Source organism: Amia ocellicauda, chromosome 22, assembly GCF_036373705.1.
Source record: "Amia ocellicauda isolate fAmiCal2 chromosome 22, fAmiCal2.hap1, whole genome shotgun sequence".
NCBI lineage: Eukaryota > Metazoa > Chordata > Actinopteri > Amiiformes > Amiidae > Amia > Amia ocellicauda.
The window spans coordinates 11,574,828-11,597,279 of NC_089871.1; the positions used below are offsets into that span (position 1 = coordinate 11,574,828).

Here is a 22,452-nt window from a genome sequence, read left to right on the forward strand (position 1 = left end):
TCAGTCATTAAAGACAAGCCACGGCCCCAACCAGACACTGAGGATGTGTCTGTAAAACCTGGGGAGGAAAAAAAGACTGGAAAACTGCAGTATTATTGTGGTTACAAGAATAGTATTGCATAACAATTATCTATAGCAGCATCAGAGACTTCTCACAAGTTGTAATATAAACTGGCAGCCTCAAACCAGAGATGGGGTGGGGGGTTGCGAAAGAGAACACACAAAATAAAACTTAATGAAGGTATAAAATGTTTTTAGTTTTTTTTGTTTTATGATTTTGATAAGGAATACACGGAAAATAACTGCAGTGTTTGAACATTGTGTACATCTCATTCCCACCACAAGGGGGGGCAGTGCTTACCTCCAGAGTAAAGACAAAAAACAAAACCTGATTTAGAACACAGATTATAAGGAAACAGACATTACAATCACTTCATAAGTCGGTTGCAATAAATAGGATCCTCAGAAGCAGCTGTGGTAGCCTGTCACTCACTCACTCACTCACACACACACACACACACACACACACAGACAGGCCTATGTGTTCAGTTCTGTGCTCCGTATCTCCCCTCCGATTCCAGAACTACAGAGACCACCCCCTCTCTACATTCCTCTGGCTGTTGAAGTGGGATGAAGCTGTGGGAAACAGTGTGAAATCCCCATTTTCTTTGGCCAAAATTACATGTTTCTGCGGACACGGTTCCACTGGGCGGACAGATGGATTGCTACTGCAGTTAGGTAGAGGTGAACTTTGAACTCTGACCTCTGTCCTTGTGCTGCACCATTACTGTTCTAACACACCCCCTCAATAAAGAAAACAAAAGAAAATAGCAGTTCTCCGACTTTTGAACTCCCAAGTCCCGCACCTTGTTTTCGGTGAAGAGTGGGGTGTGGCCAGCAATGAGGTGCCATTACTGAACGACACATTGATTATATTCTAGAAAACGCACAAGAAAACCCAACACAAAACCCGGTGCCTTCAGAGTGTTGTAGCAGTGGATTGTCCAGTGAAGGTCAAGCTTCCTTTCTCCTCCACATGCCTTGAGGGAGGCAGGCAGACTGGGGTGGCGTCGGGGTCACTGTTTTCTGCGCACCACCTGTTTGAGGTGCAGCTCGCTCTCGGCCGCCACGATGGGCAGCTGGTTCTGCAGGTGGTAGTTGATCAGGTGGCTGATGCTCTCGAACAGCATGTCTTTGGTGCGTACCTGAGCCGTTGAGAGAGAGAGAGAGAGAGAGAGAGAGAGACGGAGGGAGAGGAGAGTGAATTTGAGGAAGGAGGAAAAGGTCGATGGAGGGAGAGAGGGAGAGAGAGACACCTGCCCTCTCATATCGCCCCCTCTCCCAGCACTCTCTCTACACCCCTTTCTCCATCCCCCTCTCCTTCCACACTTCTCCAACACGGCCCCCACACTCACCACGCCCTCGGGGTCCACTAGCAGCAGGTGTTTGGGCAGGCCGCAGTTCATGCCGGTGAGCACATACTGGCCGGGGTTGGTGACGCTGTCCCGCACCAGGAAGTCGCCGTCCATCACCAGCAGCCTCTCGGCGTCGCGCCGGCTCATGCGCCCGTGGTACCAGGCCTCCCTCCGCAGCTGCTCCTCTGTGGGCGCAATGGGGGCCCGGCGGCGGGGCGGACTGGGCCACTGGTCCCCCAGCAGCGGGGGGCTCATCCCCAGCGCCTGGCCTCCAGTGCCCCCCGCCTCATGCAGCTTCAGAGCATCCTCAAAGGGCCCTGAGAGGGGAGATATATATGTACATAACATAGATATTACATACAAATAAATATATACACGCAAGGAGAAGAAAAATGACCAGTCTGTCTGCTGTTATAAATAATGCGAACACTAACACTAATGATCATTTCCCTAGCTGAACTCACTCATGTCGAACAGATCTTTCTTGGGGCTGTCTGGTGGCCCCCCGGGGCCCCTCTCGCCCTCCCAGTTCTCCAGGCTCTGCGTGTTCACGTACAGGTGCTCCTCGTAGTCGCAGCCACCACGGGGGTGCCCATCCGCACGCAGGTACCCATCTGACGTCAGCCCTGCAGAGACAGCACAGCAGGTCAGCACACCTCCAGCCTGCCACTCTGAGGGTCATTGTGTGTGGGGGTGACGGGGTGTGTGTGTAAAGAAACTGCAGAACTCGAATCGGCCTGCTGGGTGGCGTACCGCAGCTGCCGGTGCTCTCGGTGTCCCAGTGGATTTCGTAGCACAGCTGCTGCCCGTGGGGGTGGGGGGTCCCCTCCGTCCGAGCAGGGGAACCCGTCTGGAAAGAAAGAGGGGGAAAAAGACAACATTTGACTGGTGTATGTTGGGAAAATATTACTGTTGTGAGCCACTGCAGGGAGAGAAGAGAGCACAAAAGTTTGTCGCATCTGAGGGTCTATAAGGTACACTGCCAATGACTCAGACAAGGGAGAGAAGTAATACAAATGTATAAACAAACACACACACACACTCCCTCACACACACTGTCTATGCAAACGTACATAAATGTAACAAATAAGCGTGAAATATCCAGCACCTTTATTAGCTTACTCACAAGAGCCTGCAACCCTGAACATCCTGCAGCGCAATACTGGGCAAATTAATTACCCTTGGTTCAAGTCCAATTTGCAAAACTTTAGAGCCTCCTGTGGGGCAGCAGCTAGAGGTTAAGGGTCAGGCTGCCAGCTCTGTCGTGTTAGTCCCTCACCTGTGCCGTTTTGGTGCTGCTGTGGGTCTGGGCGTGGATGTGGCCCAGCAGGGCTCCGGCAGGCCTCAGTCTAGAGTCCACGACTCCCCCCACAGGAGGTTCCTTCCCTGGAATGCTGTTGTAGTAGTCGTGCTCAGAGGCTTCTTCGTCCTCGCCCCATGCCGACTCCTCCGTCCGGATATTCCTTTTTGTGCGCCAGGGGATCAGAAACATGTCTCTGTAAATATCTCCCTCTCTCACACAACAGTAATTGCAGTAATTGTGTGTGTGTGTGTGTGTGAGAGAGTGCGTGTGTGTGTGTGAGTGTATGTGTGTGTGTGAGTGCTGTCTGTGCTCACCTCTCGAGGGTGGTGATGGCCTTGGGGGGGCTGTGCAGGTACTGTTTGAACTGCAGCTCGAAGGCCTGTCCGATGGTGCTGATCACACTCTGGGCCAGGCCATCACAGCACTCCAGGATGTGGCAAGCTGGGAACACAGGCAGCTGGTCACTTTCACAGACAGGGGCTGCGTTTTACAGACACACTGCAGCACAGTCCTCCTGTGAGACACGCCAGTGTTGCACTCCTGGAAAACTCTCGAGGAGCTCAAAGTGCATCGTCACATTTTTTGGTTTCTCTTGTGTTATTATATCAGTCATACATTGTAGCAAGCCTTTACACCCTCTTGTTGACCTTACCTCTCTGGTTGACAGGGTCCTTGGCGACATATGCAACGTAGTCCGGAGTATCCTGCGCCCAGAGAGAGAGAGAGAGAGAGAGAGAGAGAGAGAGAGAGAGAGAGAGAGACAGGGTGATAAAACAGCCCAGAAGAGCATGGCACCACACAGACCTCTCAATACAGCGCCAACAGGGGGAAAGCAGGACTGTGAGCAAACCCTGAGATTTCCAGCCCAGGTCTTCCCAGCAGGGCTCTTGCATTCAAATCGTGTAAAACAAATCAATAAACGTGTGCTGACTGTTGATGGATTTCAATGTTCTGCCCATGACCCCGTGACCCTGTGACCCCGTGACCCCTGGTAGATATGCAGAGACCCAGCCTCACCGTGTCACCGCCTGACGCAAACGAGATGGATTGCATTGGGTGGTTGGCAATCACCTGTGGAGGGAGAGTGGGAGCGGGGGAGAGAGAGAGAGAGAGAGAGCGGGAGAAAGGGAGAGAGAGAGAGAGAGAGAGATGGACAGAGAGCGAGAGAGAGGGAGAGAGAGAGATGGACAGAGACCGAGAGAGTAAGAGAGAGCGGGAAGGAGGGAAGGCAGGAGGGAGAGGGGGGGACGTTATTTTTTCATACATAATTTTTGTTCTACATTACGTGCATTATTCTTATTTATTTATATATGTATTTAAATGTAGCAAAGCACATTTTAAGTGCATGCTGATGTATTCCTAGTTGTCTCCTGACATTTCTCTTGACTTGAGTGGGCTGTTAAGAGCAGTGTTTATCTGTAGGTCCAGGCTTTGGCAGCACTGCGTTCGGTCGGTGCCAAAGAGGCACTTAACAATTTGTGAGCGAGAGAGAGAGAGGGAGAGAGAGAGATTTAATTGGAAATGTGAACTTGACAGAGGGAGGGCCAGTCACAGCGTCTGATCTCGAACGTGTGGGATGCACAATTGCTGCAGGGTGCTGTAGTTATAGGTGGTGTACAGTAGCTATAGGGGGCTGCAGTATGGTTCTATCTAGGTGAGGGCTGAGCTGTGGCTGTAGCTGCAGCCCCTGGGGGACGGCGTGGTGGGCTGACCTGGCGGGTGGTGGGCATCACGAGGTTCAGCCCCTCGATGGAGATGTTGACGGCGATGCTCATGCCAGCGAAGCGCAGGTTACTCTTTCCCATGATGGAGTGCAGGGCTTTGTTCATCACCTCAGAGGAGGAGAGGAGAGGACAAGGGTTTCAGACCAGTCACCTACAGGGTGCCTACAGCCGCGGGGGAAAATGCCTGACTGTGCACCTCGTTTTGAACAGTGCATGGTTTAGTGCTTAATCGCATTTAAAAATCTAATCAAAACTGCTTTATTATGATTAACCATATATTTCTGGATTAGGATTCTGATATTACGGGAAATGGAACAGGAGAAAGAGGAAGAGTAGTGGAAGGAGAAGTAAAACAAGGAACAAGAGAAAACTGTGTATGCATTTGTGGTTTCTGTTATTAGCTGTGGTTGGGTTGTTATCCTGGTTCCCAGCTGCAGGATCCAAAGAAACAGCAGGTCCTATTACCTTCTTCTTCCATGCACCCTTCACCCCAGGCACAGCCTCATACAGCCTGTTGATGGCTTCCCTGGAAAAACACAAAACCAAACATTATAAGAAAGGATCCCACAGCACTTCAGAGTTAAGCTGTAAAAAACAACATGCAGAGAAACTGAGAGGTTTGTTGTAGTAAAACCAGCCCTCGGTATAATAATAATAATAATAATAATAATAATAATAATAATAATAATAATAATAATACTAACATACAGTGCAAGCTCAGGAAATCTTGAAAAAGGATTAGCAGCGCAGCTCAGAGGAGGAGACGTGTGACCCCTGGGGGCTCTGCCACCTACAGGCGGGAGTGACAGAAGCGCAGGCCTCCTCCAGGGGCACTGTGGTCTGTGTGCGTCAGTGAGCGGCCTGTCCTGGATCAGATGGCCTGTTAATATTTAAACAGGAGACTTTGTCCCTGCGCCCAGAGCTCAGATTTGCTTTCTTTAGAAAATAACCTGAACACAGCAAGTCTGATTGTAAAAGGATGGAATACTGCAGTGTGTGTGTGTGTGTGTGTGTGTGTGTGCGTGAATGTGTGTGTGTGCAGCACACCGATCGGCTCGGTTGGCAGGGGGGTGTGTTATTGCACGGCATGGATTGGGCTTGGTCAGCGCAGTGGCTGTTCATGCAGGCTGCCCTCAGTGCCGCTGTCTGCCCGGTCACACAGAGACAGACTATTGATTTGAACTATGGCAAGCTGGCAGGCAGGAAGGTCAGTAAGGTGGAGTATCATGTGGTTTGGAGGAAAAACAAAAACAAAAACAAAGGTCATCAGTTTGTACAGCACTAGACTGGTCTAAATAACACATGAGAAAATACAAACACAAACACAAACAAAGTATGAACCTCTAATTTCTTGTTCTGATTTTCCCCTTCCCCCCATATGCCTCTTGTCCCTCTAACTCAGGGTACAGGTCAGCTCTGCGATGCTCTCTTCTCCCATTCCCTTCCCCTCCGGCCCACGAGCAGCAGGCTGTTTGGCCTGAGCTGCTGCAGTGTTTACCCCGATTAAACTTTAATAGGAGGCCCATTACAGCGCATGGCTCCCGGGTGAAATCGACTCGAAAGCTTTACTAGACGATGGTCGCCTCTCGGTTCCCCGGCCCTCCCTCCCTCCCTCAGGTTCCCACTAACGCTGGCTCCCTCTGCAATGCTCTGCCCCGGCCAGGCAGCGTACCCCTCCTCCCAACAGCCCTCAACCAAATGCTAAATTGTAGTCGTCACAGCTGTTTTTATTGTTTTTTTTAAATAATGATTTGCTTCTCAGATGCACAGCTGGCCACTGTGTGAAGAGCATGTGTGTCTTCCTGTAAACACTGTAGTCTTCTTCACACTGTCCTCCCCGCAGTGTGGGACTCAACACTCGCTTTTCTGTTGTTGTTGTTTTTCCATGTTTTTTCTTTTTTCCTCTCTCCACATTTCCATTCAGCCGACGTCCATCTGCCTGTCTGCAGCGCTGCACTCTCATTAGGGAGCGTTATCAATAATACATCACCCCTGCACTTAGTACCCCCCCGCCCAGCCCACCTCCCGGCTCCTATTACCCTGTATCGATCTCCAGGAACCGGCGCTCTCCCTCTCTCTCCCGCTCCCTGTCAGCCCCGCAGATGCACACACTCAGGGCAGGCTGCAGCGCTGGCCCCCCAGGCTGCTCGGCCACACGTCTTCCTTAAGGATTTCGTTTTCCTCCAGGTGCACTGACACTGTGCAAGTGTGAAGCACCTCGTGCCAGTCCTGCCCCTCACTGCAGAGGACGCCCTGTCTGCAGGGGGCAGTACTGGAACACTGCAGGACAATATAGAACGCATCAAGGGGCCATTGTTTGAAATTTTTTAAATTTCTTTACTGCTGGCCTTCCTGTGTGCGTGTTCTTACATTTGGAAGCACAAACATAAAAGAGAAAAGTTAAAGGAAAAAGCCAAACCTGTTACCTTTTACGGATGCAGTTCCTGTGTGTAAGTTGCTACACTGCACCGTGCTGCACTATATATATAGGCACTGCATAAAGATGCCACATTTTTTTCTTTTGCACAGTGTAAAATTGAGTCTCTAATGCAGTTTGGCTGTTGGATAGTTGGATCTGCAGAATCATCTGATGCCAAATGGTCTTCCTTTCTGTCCTCCTATCCAGTTTCTGTACTGCTTTTACCCATTTTGCGATCGTTAGTGTTTGTACTGAGGTTTAAGTCCCTGTATCTTTTTGTTTTCTTGCGGTGTGCCGTGCTCTGGGGGCGTTGTGGTGTGAAGGGCGTGGTACCAAATAGAAAATTAATTACAGTAATACAGAAAGTATTCCTCCGGCTCTGTATTGACACATTAATGGGGAGTACTGCTGTCAGATGATTTCAATGACTGCCAGGCACCCACAGGGTTGCTGAGCCAGTGAACACAGTGCTGGCGAGTGAGCGCCAGGGAGAGTGTGTGACTGTGTTGGTGTTTGACAATCTTACCTGGTTACCTGGGTGCGAGTGTTGAAGTCCAGTGACCTCATCGATTTTAGGACCTCGATGCAGCCCATGTACTGCGGGAAATCGAGAGAGAGAGAGAGAAAGAGAGAGAAGAGGTAAAAACCTGGCCTTTGTCAAAGACGAGGCAGCATGGACCAAATCCCTCAATCAAGAAAGTCTGGCTTGGATCCTCAGATGTGACAGATGTTAGAAGGTTAGAGTTCACAGTGGCAGCAGGGCAGGAGAAGGATCTCCCCCACTCTCTCTGTGTGTGGTGAAGTGTGGCCTGGATTCATGTCACTCAGGCAGAGCTTATGTTTTATAGGTCCCCCCCCCTCGCCTGCCATCATAATTGACACTGCAGGGGCTGTAATTGGCTCGTAAATAGATTATATGGAGCTCCAAGCTAGATGTAAGGGCCATTATTAAAGCCTTGGACATTGGAAAGAGGAGGGAGGGCTCATTATCTATTCCCCCCTCACACCGCCTGTTGCTTATCTGCAAGAAGATGAACAGTTTCAGAATGACAACCCCCCCGCACAACAGGAAGACAGAAATCACATGCATACACACATCCACAGACACACACACACACGCTAACATGCTCACACATGCACAAGTACATGAGCACACCTCCCCCTGATCAAAATGCTAGATGATCTCTTCCCCCCCCACACCCCAGTGAGGATCCTAATGAGATCAACAGAGAGGGGCAGCATCCTGTCAGGGAAGCAAAATGCCCACACTAAATGGCCCCATTATGCAGGCCTCTCCAGAGCACCAGCCCTCAGGACGGCATCACAGCAAGGTTATAACAAGCAGATTTATGTTTGTATATAGCGCCTTCTGTCCGAACATCTCACAGCCTCACACACTAATCAACAAAGACAACTCTGCAGGCGTGACGTGGAAAAGAGAAGCTGCCAATTGAGACAAGCAGACACATCTTGGGGAAGCCTTCATCCAGCAGTGGATCGATAGAGGCTGATTATATAAGTTTAAACAAGTTTAAACAGGAGGCAAGAGGCCCAGAATGAGTCTGTCTGTCTCTCTCTTACAGTTTCCCACTGTAGACAGCTGGGCTGGGCTGAGCTGGGCTGGGCTGGACACACACACACACACAAGCAGTCCTGGCTTAATGAAATTATTGCAACCCTGCCCCCCTCCCCGGACGCTGCTGTCGTGCAGTGTTAATGCACAGACTGCTGTAAAATCCTACAAGACGATCAGGCTGTTTATGCTCCATCTCATGTGATACAAATTACTTTGATTAAATTTAATTGAATATAGCAATGAATGCAGCCAGTGTAATGCAATTAGATAGCCTGTTTTGAACCAGTCAGGGGTAATAAAGAACCAACATTTAGCTGTGGGGAGGAAGGATTGGGGGTGGAACCAAGGTTTCTGACATCATGGGGACTTGGGGGTGGGATTTGTAACTGCTTGTGTGCTGTACAAGGCACCCCCACACACAGACACACACTTTCCTTCCAGCTACATCTCTGCAGACAGACCTCCAGTGCTGTCTCTGCAAATGCAACCAAAGCCTTCCTGAGCAGCATGTTTCAGAATCAAATTAGATCGGTTCCAGGACTGGGGTTTCAGGATGCCGATACCGCCTGCTGTCTGGGTCTCAAACCAGCCAGCCGACACACATAGAAACAATGACAGTGCTACAGCAACTCTACTAGCTATACAACAGAGATAGGGGAGCTCTGAGCCACTGTCCCAACACACAGTTAAAAAGCCACACTGAATCTGAACAAAGAGGTTCTACCTGCTGCCCACCCCCATCGACAATAACCCATTAACCCTGCCTCTCTCCCTGTGTTTTGAAGACAGAGCAGTTTTATAGGACTGTAGAATATAGCCCATCTGGGAGCCATTGCTCAGTACAGCACACTCAAGCACACACACATCCAAAAACACACAGACAAACACACACTTACTCACACACACATCCAAAAACACACAGACAAACACACTTACTCACACACACATCCAAAAACACACAGACAAACACACACTTACTCACACACATATCCAAAAACACACAGACAAACACACACTTACTCACACACACATCCAAAAACACACAGACAAACACACTTACTCACACACACATCCAAAAACACACAGACAAACACACACTTACTCACACACACATCCAAAAACACACAGACAAACACACTTACTCACACACACATCCAAAAACACACAGACAAACACACACTTACTCACACACATATCCAAAAACACACAGACAAACACACTTACTCACACACACATCCAAAAACACACAGACAAACACACACTTACTCACACACACATCCAAAAACACACAGACAAACACACTTACTCACACACACATCCAAAAACACACAGACAAACACACACTTACTCACACACACATCCAAAAACACACAGACAAACACACTTACTCACACACACATCCAAAAACACACAGACAAACACACACTTACTCACACACACATCCAAAAACACACAGACAAACACACTTACTCACACACACATCCAAAAACACACAGACAAACACACACTTACTCACACACATATCCAAAAACACACAGACAAACACACACTTACTCACACACACATCCAAAAACACACAGACAAACACACTTACTCACACACACATCCAAAAACACACAGACAAACACACACTTACTCACACACACATCCAAAAACACACAGACAAACACACTTACTCACACACACATCCAAAAACACACAGACAAACACACACTTACTCACACACACATCCAAAAACACACAGACAAACACACTTACTCACACACACATCCAAAAACACACAGACAAACACACACTTACTCACACACACATCCAAAAACACACAGACAAACACACACTTACTCACACACACATCCAAAAACACACAGACAAACACACTTACTCACACACACATCCAAAAACACACAGACAAACACACACTTACTCACACACACATCCAAAAACACACAGACAAACACACTTACTCACACACACATCCAAAAACACACAGACAAACACACACTTACTCACACACACATCCAAAAACACACAGACAAACACACTTACTCACACACACATCCAAAAACACACAGACAAACACACACTTACTCACACACATATCCAAAAACACACAGACAAACACACACTTACTCACACACACATCCAAAAACACATACACTCGCTCACACACACATCCAAACACACTAACTTACTCACACACACACACTCACTCACTCACTCACTCACTCACTCACAAACTACAAAACTAAAGAAGTCACACACTTCACAAGTGTGGAGAGTGGGCGATAGAGCGGGCTGTCGAACCCATTCAGAGACCTCAGCGACGCAGAACTCTGTCCACAGACACAAACACAACGTCAGAAAGCACCCTGCAACACAACAGAGCAGACCAAACCACACTTGCCACTCCCAGCATGCTCGGACGCACAGGCAGTAACAGAGCACAGGACAGGCTGAGCCTAACGTGGGGCTAACTCTTTTGTGTCACACACAAACAAACAAACAAACAGACAGTGCTTTGGAGACCAAGTGTACAAAAACCGACTTAACATGGTGCAAAAGTACAGGACGGACAGACAAAAACTTAACAGAGCAAAATAAGTGTGCAGCTTTACTGTGCTGTGGGGGTGAGCCCAGGACACAGAGAGAGAGAGAGAGAGAGAGAGAGAGAGAGAAAGGAGGGAGAAGGGAGAGACAGACACTGCTTACCCGGACGATGTAGGAGGCTCCTGGCCCTGTGATCTTCTTGTCTGTGTGCAGCCAGCCCTGTGAGGGCTTGTGGATGAAGCTGCCCTTGTTGGTGAAGTCCTCGCCACCCAGCCTCATGCCCTCCACCCTGTTCCTCCGGCTCATGCCCGCAGTGGCGCCCGACCCGGGGCTTGCGGTGGGGCCTCCGTTGGTAGTGCTGGTGGTGGTGGCGGCGGCAGTGGTGGTAACCCCGCGCAGCCTGTTGACGGCCTGCAGGGAACAAGGGGTGACGCAGATGGGGTCACAGGAGTTCAGGACGGCGGCCAAGCTGGCCACGGGGCCACTGACCGGGTGACCAGCAACGGCAATGGGCACGGTGCCCCCGGAGCCCTTTCCCCCGCCGCTGTCCTTGTTGCTGCTGCCCGAGCTGGAGCTGGAGCTGGAGGGGCTGCGGCTGAGGAAGGAGGAGGCGTTGGAGAACTTCCACTGGGGCATCTTGGGGATCAGCATGCAGAAGGTGGTGGTGCCATCCTGGTCCCCGTCAGGGCAAGGCGACTCCGGCAGGGCGGCGGGGCGGGCGGCAGCGGCGGTGGGGCAGGGGTGGCGGACCAGGGGCTCGAGCGGGGGCAGTGGCAGTGGCGGCAGCGGCGGCAGGAAGGGCCCCCCCGAGGACGCGGCAGGGGAGGCAGAGGAGACCGGCGTGGCGACCACTTTGCCGCTCATGGCTAAGCTTTGCATCAGGTCATCAGAGGAGGTCACAGAGTCGTTGCGAAAGCGGCCGTACTTGGGCTTAAGAAGCATGCCCAGCGAGAGCAGCCCGACGCAGGGAGACGGAGAGAGGAGGAGAGGAGGAGGGGAAGGGAAAAGGGGAAGGGGGAGGGGGAGGGGGAGAGGAATATATATATATAGATTTATATATATAAATCTATATATAAATACATATAAACATTGTAAACAATAAATAAATAAAAAACAGAAAATAAAATAAAATCCCAGTCTCTCCTTCTCCTTGTGTTGGTATGGAGGGGAGAGATGAACAAAGACCCTCCTGCAGAGAGAGAGAGGGCTCTCCCTGTCTCCAGCAAGTCAGCGCTGTCCTGTTGGCTCTCTCCCCCTCGACGTGTGCGTCTCTCTCTCTCTCTCTCTCTCTCTCTCTCTCTCTCTCGCTCTCTGTGTTTCTGTCTCTGAGCTCGCCTTCTCTTAGACTGGCTCATTCCCTCCCTCCCTCTCTCTCTCTCTCTCCCTCTCTCTCTGTGTCACCCACCCCTCCTCCCTCCTGTGCTGCTGAGTCAGTGATGTCATCGTGTTAGTGTTATTGCTCATCTATTAGCCAGCACTCCGGCCCTGCCCAGCTGCTCCCACTCAGCATTAACTTATTCACATCTGGCCCTGCCTCCCTGCCTCTCTGTCCCAGCACAGCACAGCCAGCCAGGAGACACTGCCAGGACACCCCTCCCTGCAACAGCGTGTGCACTATTGTATTGTCATGGTATGCAGGGGATCCTAGGAGCACATTTTGTTTTGCTTTCGATCATTTTCGTGTGGTTTGCTTGGTTTGCGCTTGCTTCTGGATGTCGTGTAATGTCGCTCAAGAAGCCACAGTCAGCCCAAGTAAAGGTATTCCAGGGGTTATTGTTTTAATTATTATTATTTGAAATCAAAGTACACCAGAGCAGTAAAATGAAAATACAGAACTGACTTTTCTGATTTCAAGTCTGATGTCTGATATTTTCATCAGCTGCAGGAAAACATCACTAATGTCAGCTACCTTATCTCTCATCTCCTTCCCTGGGAGACTGTGGGCATCACCGTCATTGGCTTCCCCTCTCCCCACCTCCACCGCCCACCGCTGTCGAGCACTGTTGTTCGGTACCTCTGACTCGGTTCAGATGAGGCTTCCAGGTCAGTGGGCCGGGGAACGGTCAAACAGTGAGTAAAGGCACGGTGTCACTGGGAGAGGTGCCGACACACAACCGAGATGGGGGGAGGGAGTGGATTACCTGCTGGTGGTTCCTCACATCTGATCTTCACTTCTCTGAAATGACAGACAGACAGACAGGGAGGAAACCAGTATTAAAACAAGAACAAGACACTCAGTGGATGTTATAGTCTGTTAGCTTCAGATATTATTCACTAGACATAAAGGAAGTCATTAATTCCTCCCACAACAGCAGATTGTGTTGTCTGTGAGAGCGGGGGGGGCGCAGGCTGCGAGAATGACCTTGAATGGCAAGACGCTGTTATAAAAAAGAAACAGGATTAAGTTCTCAGGATGAAGGTGGAGGAGAGGGCATAAGGGCAGGGGCTTCTCAACGAAGAATCTTTTGTTTTTCATGGTGGTTCTTTAATTTATGTGTTTATTTATTTATTTATTTATTTATTCGGGAGGCAGAGCTTCATGCCAGCAATTCAGACGTCCTACCTTTTGACTGGTTTATTGATCAGGTGAAAAAAAGCAAACAAACAAAATCAAAGAAAAAAAGGGACTAATGAGAGAAGTTCAGGTGAAGTGGGGAGGAAGAAGTCTATGACCGAAGCTACACAGATAACACTCACATGAAAGCAGAGGCAGAAGAGAACGAAATTAAAACAACTCCCGTGACAAACATAATAATAATTTTGAACTGTCATTTTAATCTGCCAATCCACTAGGTTAAGCTTTGGGGATTGGTAGGTAGGAAAACAGCTATATAAACTGATTAGGGGTTTGAAGGGTTTTGCAAACATAAATGTCATCGTTTCTCTATAGAGGTGTGGACAGGAAGTGACCTAGTTTCAAATGCAGGATGATGAGTAGGGGACACAATGGCATCTGTCTGTACTCAAGATGGAGGCTTTCTTATAGGTTTCTTTATTTTATTTTTAAACAAATAATAATAATAATAATAATAATAATAATAATAATAATAATAATAATAATAATAATAATAATAATAATAATTACAATACACTGGACACTTTGCAATACTTTGAAGCAACAACAGCCAGGAAAATTCAGAGCACTCTCTCTCACCCTCCTTCTCTCTCTCTCTCTCTCTCTCTCTCTCTCTCTCTCTCTCTCTGTCTCTCTGTCTCTCTCTTTTTCTCTCGGTCTCTCCATTCTTGTTTCCTTCCCTCCCTTGAGACACATTAGCAGCGCTGAAATGCAATCACAGCGAGGGGAATACAGGCCCTTCTCGCTCTTTATCTCACTCCCTCTTTCCATCACTCTCTCTCTCTCCCTCCTACTTGGCATCATTTCAGCCATAGCGGGAACTCAGAAAATCAAGTGTGTCACAGCCGCCCGAACTGGGTTAAGCAAGGATTTGCAATGCACACCTTTGTCATTGAAATAAATAAATGGGGGGCGGATCTAAAGACATGGACAACATCTCTCTTCTCATAGCGGATCAGGCAGCATCAAGTCAGCCTTCAGTTTTATTGCTTATACATTTTTACTGAATGTGCACCCAGCCATGACCTGGTCTTGACCTCTGGACGCATGCACAAGTGGAGGAGTCATTGCGAAGGTGGGCCACTTCAAGAAGTCTAACACTGCCCTAACGTGGGACTCAGACACGTATGCTGCTCGATGAACCCACCACTGCACAGGCCGTGACTGACCTAGCTCCCACTATCTAGGTCACTACTGAGCTGCACTGAACCAGGCTGGCTGTGCTCAGTTACTGTGGTGCTTCGACACCGCATCGGGTGGCAGGAATGCACAGTCAGCGGGTTCTTCTCTGCTGTTAGAGGGGTCTGCATGATTCTTATCAACAGAAAAGGCCTGCGTGGTTTGTGACGGGGACACAACCTTGGGGCCCATGTACGATGAGCCACTGAATTTGGGGGGTAGAACACATGATTAAGGGTATTTAAAATGTGATAATTAACCACTCTGTGGAGACCTTTATGATAACATCTGTTCCCATGAACATATATATATATATATATATATATATTATCTGTGTGTGTCTCTGTCATTCGCATCACAATAAGACTTCCTAAACGAGCTGCACTAACGAGCGAAGGTGCACACACAGGTCAGCCCATCGTGTGTGCAGACAAACACATATGAAACCAAAGTTAGAACCAAGACGACCAGAGAGCTACAGCCATTAGCCCTCTTCTGCCAATGGCTAGTGAAATGAAATTGGCTGCAAACTCAACAGGCAGTTGCTGGTTTTCTCTCCCGATCGGATCTCATGGCCACAGAGACTGTATTCTATCTGTCCTGGTGTATCTTAAATCTGTGACCATAAGAGCTTTGGGCCACTTGTTGTTAAGGGCACTACACCAAATAACAATGTATTATATTTTGGATTGATGGATTGATTGACTTATTCCCATACGGAAAGGATATATATTGCAATATATTATACAAATATGTATAAATATACCAAATATATTATTTCCAATTTCAATAAAACATATTTAACATTGCATTGTAGTGAAATGCCTGAGTCTCAAACTCAGTTGTTGGAGGTATGTATTGTCTACTAGCTATTGTCTGGACAAGTATCACATAACTCAAAAGATTTCATATGTAACTATCCTGGTTAGGCTGGGCTCAGCTGGGCTTGGGCTTTAGACAGAGGTTGCCAATATCTGCAACTCTACAGACCTGTATCTGTCTTAACTCAATTCAGTCAACTGGAATATTCACTACTGCTCTCTAGTCTAGCCTCAATCAATTTGAAATAATGCAATACATTTAAAACTAAATGAGTGAATAGTGCTTAAATTAAGAATGCAAAAACTTCACGGACAAGGATGAAAGATTTGTTGCTGACGTGTTTTTGGGGATTGAGTCACCGGCGCCAGTGTTTGTTTTGTTGAGTTTAAACCAATGGCGATCAGGACCAGAGTTTCCACTGAAACCAGAGCAAGACGCCGATGGAGACTTCAGACAGGTGTGAGACAAGAAATCCAGTGTTTCTTGTGTGTGTGTAACTCTGGACTGTTTTTGTTTTGCGTTGACAGTTATTCTTGTACAGGTGATCAAATGTCATGCAATAACATATTTTCTGATGAAGATACCATGTCTATCAAACATTAGCTTTTTTCCTTTCTTTTTTCCTCCCATGTGATTTTTCTGTGAACCAAATCAAGGTAAAAAATGAACTTGTCTAGTGCAAGAGTCCATACTTGATTTGTGTAAACATCACATACATTATTTTGATCGGTCACCGTTAACCCTATGAACTTAGTCTCTGTTAAGAATATAATTCTCTCCTTACTAATTTATTTTCACAGAAGCGACCAAAGAAATGTCCGGGCACTAAACAAGGGACATCTGGAAGATTCACAGAGCTTCATCGCCGCTGATGGAGAGGAGGACACAGCCCTTCATCTGACACTATGTGATTTCACTGTAACTGCCCTGGGGCAGAGGCTATCATGTGCAGTTTTTATACAATCGTTAAAACGAAAGAATGTCGTTATTATAAAGTATATTGTTGTAAACTAAAACGTTATGTATATTGCATTTGCATTGTTTTATTTGTTCAAACCAAAACCTGTGTTTATCTCTTCAGTGAACATGTAATACACAGGAGTGTAAAGGGTTAATGAAAAACACATTGTGGTGCATTTGTTTTTTTGATTTCATTCTTCATATATTTACCTTTTAAAGCAAGTAATCTGGTAAATGGAAAGAGTTTTCATTTATCAAGTGGTTAAAAGGACAATCAGTGTGTATGTTTTATATTTAAAAGTTTTTACAATATATTTAGAAGTTTAATATATATATGTATTTCAATATTTTATGTTTTACAAATATATAACAATATACAAAAACTGCAATTTATATATTTTAAAGTATGTTACAACATACTGTAATATATTTTCCAGACAAATTACAGTATATTGTAATATACACTCACCTAAAGGATTATTAGGAACACCTGTTCAATTTCTCATTAATGCAATTATCTAACCAACCAATCACATGGCAGTTGCTTCAATGCATTTAGGGGTGTGGTCCTGGTCAAGACAATCTCCTGAACTCCAAACTGAATGTCTGAATGGGAAAGAAAGGTGATTTAAGCAATTTTGAGCGTGGCATGGGTGTTGGTGCCAGACGGGCCGGTCTGAGTATTTCACCATCTGCTCAGTTACTGGGATTTTCACGCACAACCATTTCTAGGGTTTACAAAGAATGGTGTGAAAAGGGAAAAACATCCAGTATGCGGCAGTCCTGTGGGCGAAAATGCCTTGTTGATGCTAGAGGTCAGAGGAGAATGGGCCGACTGATTCAAGCTGATAGAAGAGCAACTTTGACTGAAATAAGCACTCGTTACAACCGAGGTATGCAGCAAAGCATTTGTGAAGCCACAACATGTACAACCTTGAGGCGGATGGGCTACAACAGCAGAAGACCCCACCGGGTACCACTCATCTCCACTACAAATAGGAAAAAGAGGCTACAATTTGCACAAGCTCACCAAAATTGGACAGTTGAAGACTGGAAAAATGTTGCCTGGTCTGATGAGTCTCGATTTCTGTGGAGACATTCAGATGGTAGAGTCAGAATTTGGCGTAAACAGAATGAGAACATGGATCCATCATGCCTTGTTACCACTGTGCAGGCTGGTGGTGGTGGTGTAATGGTGTGGGGGATGTTTTCTTGGCACACTTTAGGCCCCTTAGTGCCAATTTGGCATCGTTTAAATGCCACGGCCTACCTGAGCATTGTTTCTGACCATGTCCATCCCTTTATGACCACCATGTACCCATCCTCTGATGGCTACTTCCAGCAGGATATTGCACCATGTCACAAAGGTCACATCATTTCAAATTGGTTTCTTGAACATGACAATGAGTTCACTGTACTAAACTGGCCCCCACAGTCACCAGATCTCAACCCAATAGAGCATCTTTGGGATGTGGTGGAACGGGAGCTTCATGCCCTGGATGTGCATCCCACAAATCTCCATCAACTGCAAGATGCTATCCTATCAATATGGGCCAACATTTCTAAAGAATGCTTTCAGCACCTTGTTGAATCAATGCCACGTAGAATTAAGGCAGTTCTGAAGGTGAAAGGGGGTCAAACACAGTATTAGTATGGTGTTCCTAATAATCCTTTAGATGAGTGTATATTAAGCTATATTTTGATAATATATTTCTTATATATTGATATATTGTTTAATTGTGATTGTATTTGTTTATATTATGAGTTTGTTGTATTGCACATGTAATGTAATGTGTTTTTTTTTTTTTTTTTTTTTAAGCTTTGGCAACACCAGAGCACTCCGGTCACACCAATAAAGTTAATTTGAACTTGATATTTTACAAAACATATCTCAATATATAAACCCAGCAATCATTTATGTATTTTAAAATATTGTAGTCTTATATATTGTATATTATATATTGTATGTTCCAGGAAGATAGGACAACATATTGTAACATATATGTTAAAATATATTTTGATGTTTTATAATATATTTATAATATATTCATATATTTTGAAAAATATATCACAATATACAAAAATGGCAATCATTTACATATTTAAAATATATTGCAATATATTGTAATATATTTTCCAGGAAGGTATTGTAACAGATATTTTAATATATATATATGTCCAATAACATATTTTGAAATATATATTCTGCATATATTTCATTTTTGTAAGGGTTGATATCAATGGTGTGGCATATTGACACACATCTGGTCCTCCCTTAGTCTGAATCCACTAAACTTTTTACCGTTCTCTTTATGCTTCTATTAAGACACACTTTAAAACTGAGCACCTCATTTTCATCATTATTATTATTAGCACTATTTGTAGCCTATATCCGTGGTTCTCAAACCTGTCCTGGAGTACCACCTACCCTGTGTTTTTTTGTTCCAACCGAGCTCTCAATTACTTAATTGAACCTTAATTGAACTAATAATTTCATAAATCAGAGCCTTTTAATTATTTTTAACAGTAGGGGTTTTAAGTTAAGTATAACTGTATAAGGAAATAATTAAGGAGCCAACATTTTATCAGTTACACAATTTAGAGTCAATGTAATCAAATTACTTAAATTAAGTGTTCAGTTAAGTAACTGGGAGCTTGGTTGGAACAAAAACCAGCAGGGTAGGTGATTCTCCAGGACGGTTTGAGAACCACTGGCCTATATCTTTTGGGGGGAAAAAATAGGAGGATGACTTGCAAAATACTGTATGGTTTTGATTCGGTAAAACACAGACTCCCCAGCTCAGCTGAAACACTTTTCTTTAACCCTCCACCAGAATAATTACAAACTCCACTTCTCTGTGATCACAACTTCTTCCAAATAATATAGAACTCAATGACATAAGATTTATGTTTTTGGAGTTTTGGAGACAGCTTGAAAAATATGTTACACTGAAACATGGTTAAAGTAAATTTTTAAAGTTATTATTATTATTATTATTATTATTATTATTATTATTATTATTATTATTATTATTATTATGGCTATGGCATTTGTATACATTATTTATTTACCAATGCATAATTCTGTCTAAGGCGTCGTATTAAAAAAAAAAAAACATTTCAGACGTGTGTGCATTATTCCGTTTGCATGTACTGGGTGAAATAAAAAAATCACTGCAATGATTTAAATTAAAAACACACACACACACACACACACACACACACACACACACACACAAAGTGTCTCAGAGGCATCACCAAAAGCTAAAATAAAACTGAAACACCAGTCTCCTTGCAACAGACCTTCAAGCTTGCAATCACTTCCGTCAGCCAAATTAGTCACACTGTTCTAATGGACCAGCTTCTTAATGTGAATATATTAATATCATATTCATATTAATATATTACACACACAGCTTCTTAATATTAATATAATGGTGAGAGTAATTTCAATTAACTTTTCGAGGCAAGTCAGATTCCTGTATGACAAAACTCCAGCTGCAAATTCCTTTTGCGACTGCATTTATTTTTTTCTTTCTTTCTTTATTGTATTGTAATTTTGAATATATTTTTTCTTGCATTGCTGACTGGCCATAGGAAATGCCCAGCTTTCATTATGGGTGGGGAAAGTACTGGGTTTTACAGGTGTATGGCATTCTTCATTAAATAAACACAAAAAAATACAATGCTTGATACATTTCATTTAATGCAATCTATACACAGAACACCAGTAATTTTAAATGAAAAGCTAAATTAGATACAAAATAATGAAATGCAGATACACAAAAAGCACTACATGTGAGTAATGTCTTCGGACGTACCTGGCAAGCTCAACTTCATGTGCGTCCTTTGGCAGGGAAACTCTTGTGCAACGCCTTGCTCTGTACTACAGATGCCTGTGTGCAAACCACACACCATGTGCAGCAAACTTCTGGAGGGAGGGAGAGAGAGAGAGAGAGAGACAGCAGAAAAGATATTTACCCCTCACCACCGCTTTCCTTCCAGCATCCAATCACATCGCTGATGCACTTCCTTGTTTGTGGCAAAAACTGAGAAGTAAAAAAAAAGAAAAACAAAAAACTGGTTCAGGGTGCCTTGCTTTTCATAAGTATAAAGCAAGGTATTGGTCTTAATAAAAACAGCAGGCTATGGGCTGCACAGGTCAGAGCCTTTCTGAAGGGTTGTGTAAGAAGATGTGTCCCAGATTCTCAAGGGTTAAAATTATGGACAAGCTGTGTTAGGTTATGTAATGCATCTTTCTTTCCTAGGGTTGTAAAAAGTGGAGGGAAAAGGTAATTTGTTTATGGTTTTTAATATTGAGGGTGACATTCTAACGAACAAGAAACAATGCCAGGAGGGCAGCTTTTGGATTGGCTGGTCAATTAATCAGTTAAATCTGGCATTACCTATACAAAGGGGCCCTGACTGACCAGCCAATCCAAAAGCTGCACTTCTGGCACCCGGCACAAGCCCATCCTGACTATGTATTGACCCAACGGAAATCCTGTCAGTCTCACCCAGGGGAGGGTGAAGGCAACTCTCCTCCTGGCTGGGGGGGGAGGTGTAACTCTGATTTAAGTGACCGTTCCCGTTTTTTAAAGAATAAGGCCTCCGTCAAGATTAGATCACAGGTGTTGTTCCACTATAGCAGGGTTGCAAACATCAAGCATATATGCACTTGCACATTATAATGAATAATACAAAGCCACAGTCACAACTGAAACTATCAGTGAGTTTGAATGCTTCAGTTGTGTTTGATACATTTTTCTGTTTGTCTTTATTTATCCGCTATCATTTTGAATTCCCTTGTGTGGATGTTGTGCAGGTTGCAGTAAAGGTACATGCCTTGGCTATCAGAAGAGATCTTTACACTACTAAAGGAACATTGCCATCACTGGATAGCATTTAAAAATTAAAAATTAAATGCATATGCAAAATGCACCCTGCGGCTATGGACTCTTGTTTTTCAGTTCTGTTAAATATTCACTGAGAGGTCTAACACTTCGCTAACTCTGGCATTTAAAAAAGCCCCCCCAATTAAATAAACAAAAAATTAACTACATTCATCCACCCACACTCTGCAGGAGGATGTTACTACATGATACAAATTGACTAGACGTCTGACACGCGTCTGCAAAATGGACAGCTCAGCGCTATGTTTATTTCATATCCAATTAAATAAATATTTAGTTTTTTTTTGGCAGGGTTGCTGTTTGCTTGCAGTGAATTTCACAATCCAGGTCAAAGCACCAAGGAGCATGCAGCAATCATTAACTGAAAAGCTGGGCTGATGCCAACTGTGCAAGATGGGAGCTGGCTGGACTGAACCTGCAAAATAAAATTTAAATAAAACACACACAAGCATATTTCTCGTTGAGCTACAGCTCTGTGACACTATGCTGTGCTTTTGACAGATGCACCCAAATCAAGCTACAAAGCGGCATTCACAGTGCCCTTAAAGAAAACAACAGTTCTGCAAAGCACAAGATCTTTGGTACAATCCATTACCGGAACAAAATCATAGCTATGCAGAAGTGGTTGGTGCTATAGAGATTTTACACCATCCTTTTATCTGCCAGTTTCTGAGCTTAAGCCCATGAGTGTGTGACCTAGGCTGGCTTTTTGACAGGGTAATGCAGTCCAATGTGAAGTATGCTCAGCTGGGCAGAGTGAACAAAGTTCCAAAGTGAACAAAGAACCAAACATCCTGCCTGCGCATCAAGCTGCTGACCAGCATGAAAACCACTTCCTAAAGTGTTCCTTCTTTGAGAACAGATGCGCAACTCCTCCAACAGTCACACCAGCTGATATCAAAGGGCATATTTTCATGGATCACAGATCCATACAGCCAGGTCCAGCACAGCTGCCACCCCCTCTTGAAAAAATCTTGACTCTTACGGAGAAAATACATTTTTTGCCTTTCTTCCTGCAC

At 45.3% G+C, this 22,452-nt stretch overlaps 1 protein-coding gene across 2 annotated transcripts; it reads right to left on the bottom strand.

The window, feature by feature from the left end:
- Positions 1-249: 249 nt before the first annotated feature.
- Positions 250-20,470, bottom strand: shc2 (SHC (Src homology 2 domain containing) transforming protein 2). Of its 2 annotated transcripts, XM_066695375.1 has the most exons (14): positions 20,342-20,470; positions 13,126-13,160; positions 11,147-11,395; positions 7,388-7,458; positions 4,908-4,968; positions 4,431-4,550; positions 3,736-3,789; positions 3,371-3,422; positions 3,033-3,159; positions 2,695-2,878; positions 2,169-2,265; positions 1,880-2,041; positions 1,416-1,732; positions 250-1,205 (listed from the first exon to the last, which is right to left on the bottom strand). In XM_066695375.1, exons 3-14 carry the CDS (start codon positions 11,288-11,290, stop codon positions 1,077-1,079), a joined length of 1,518 nt encoding a protein of 505 aa, XP_066551472.1. In that variant the 5' UTR covers positions 11,291-11,395; positions 13,126-13,160; positions 20,342-20,470; the 3' UTR covers positions 250-1,076. The 2 variants fall into 2 exon arrangements, with proteins under 2 accessions (XP_066551472.1, XP_066551471.1); XM_066695374.1 differs by lacking the exons at positions 13,126-13,160; positions 20,342-20,470 and having other exon boundaries at positions 11,147-12,330.
- Between the last annotated feature and the right edge of the window lie 1,982 nt (positions 20,471-22,452).

Excerpts from the sequence above, each read along its gene's own strand:
- shc2 (XM_066695374.1), bottom strand. The coding sequence starts at position 11,926 with ATGCTTCTTAAGCCCAAGTACGGCCGCTTTCGCAACGACTCTGTGACC. Across the intron at positions 4,969-7,387 it reads ACTCGCACCCAGGTAACCAG|GGAAGCCATCAACAGGCTGT; the intron begins GTAAGATTGTCA and ends GTGTTTTTCCAG. Across the intron at positions 2,266-2,694 it reads GCAGCACCAAAACGGCACAG|ACGGGTTCCCCTGCTCGGAC; the intron begins GTGAGGGACTAA and ends CTTTCTTTCCAG.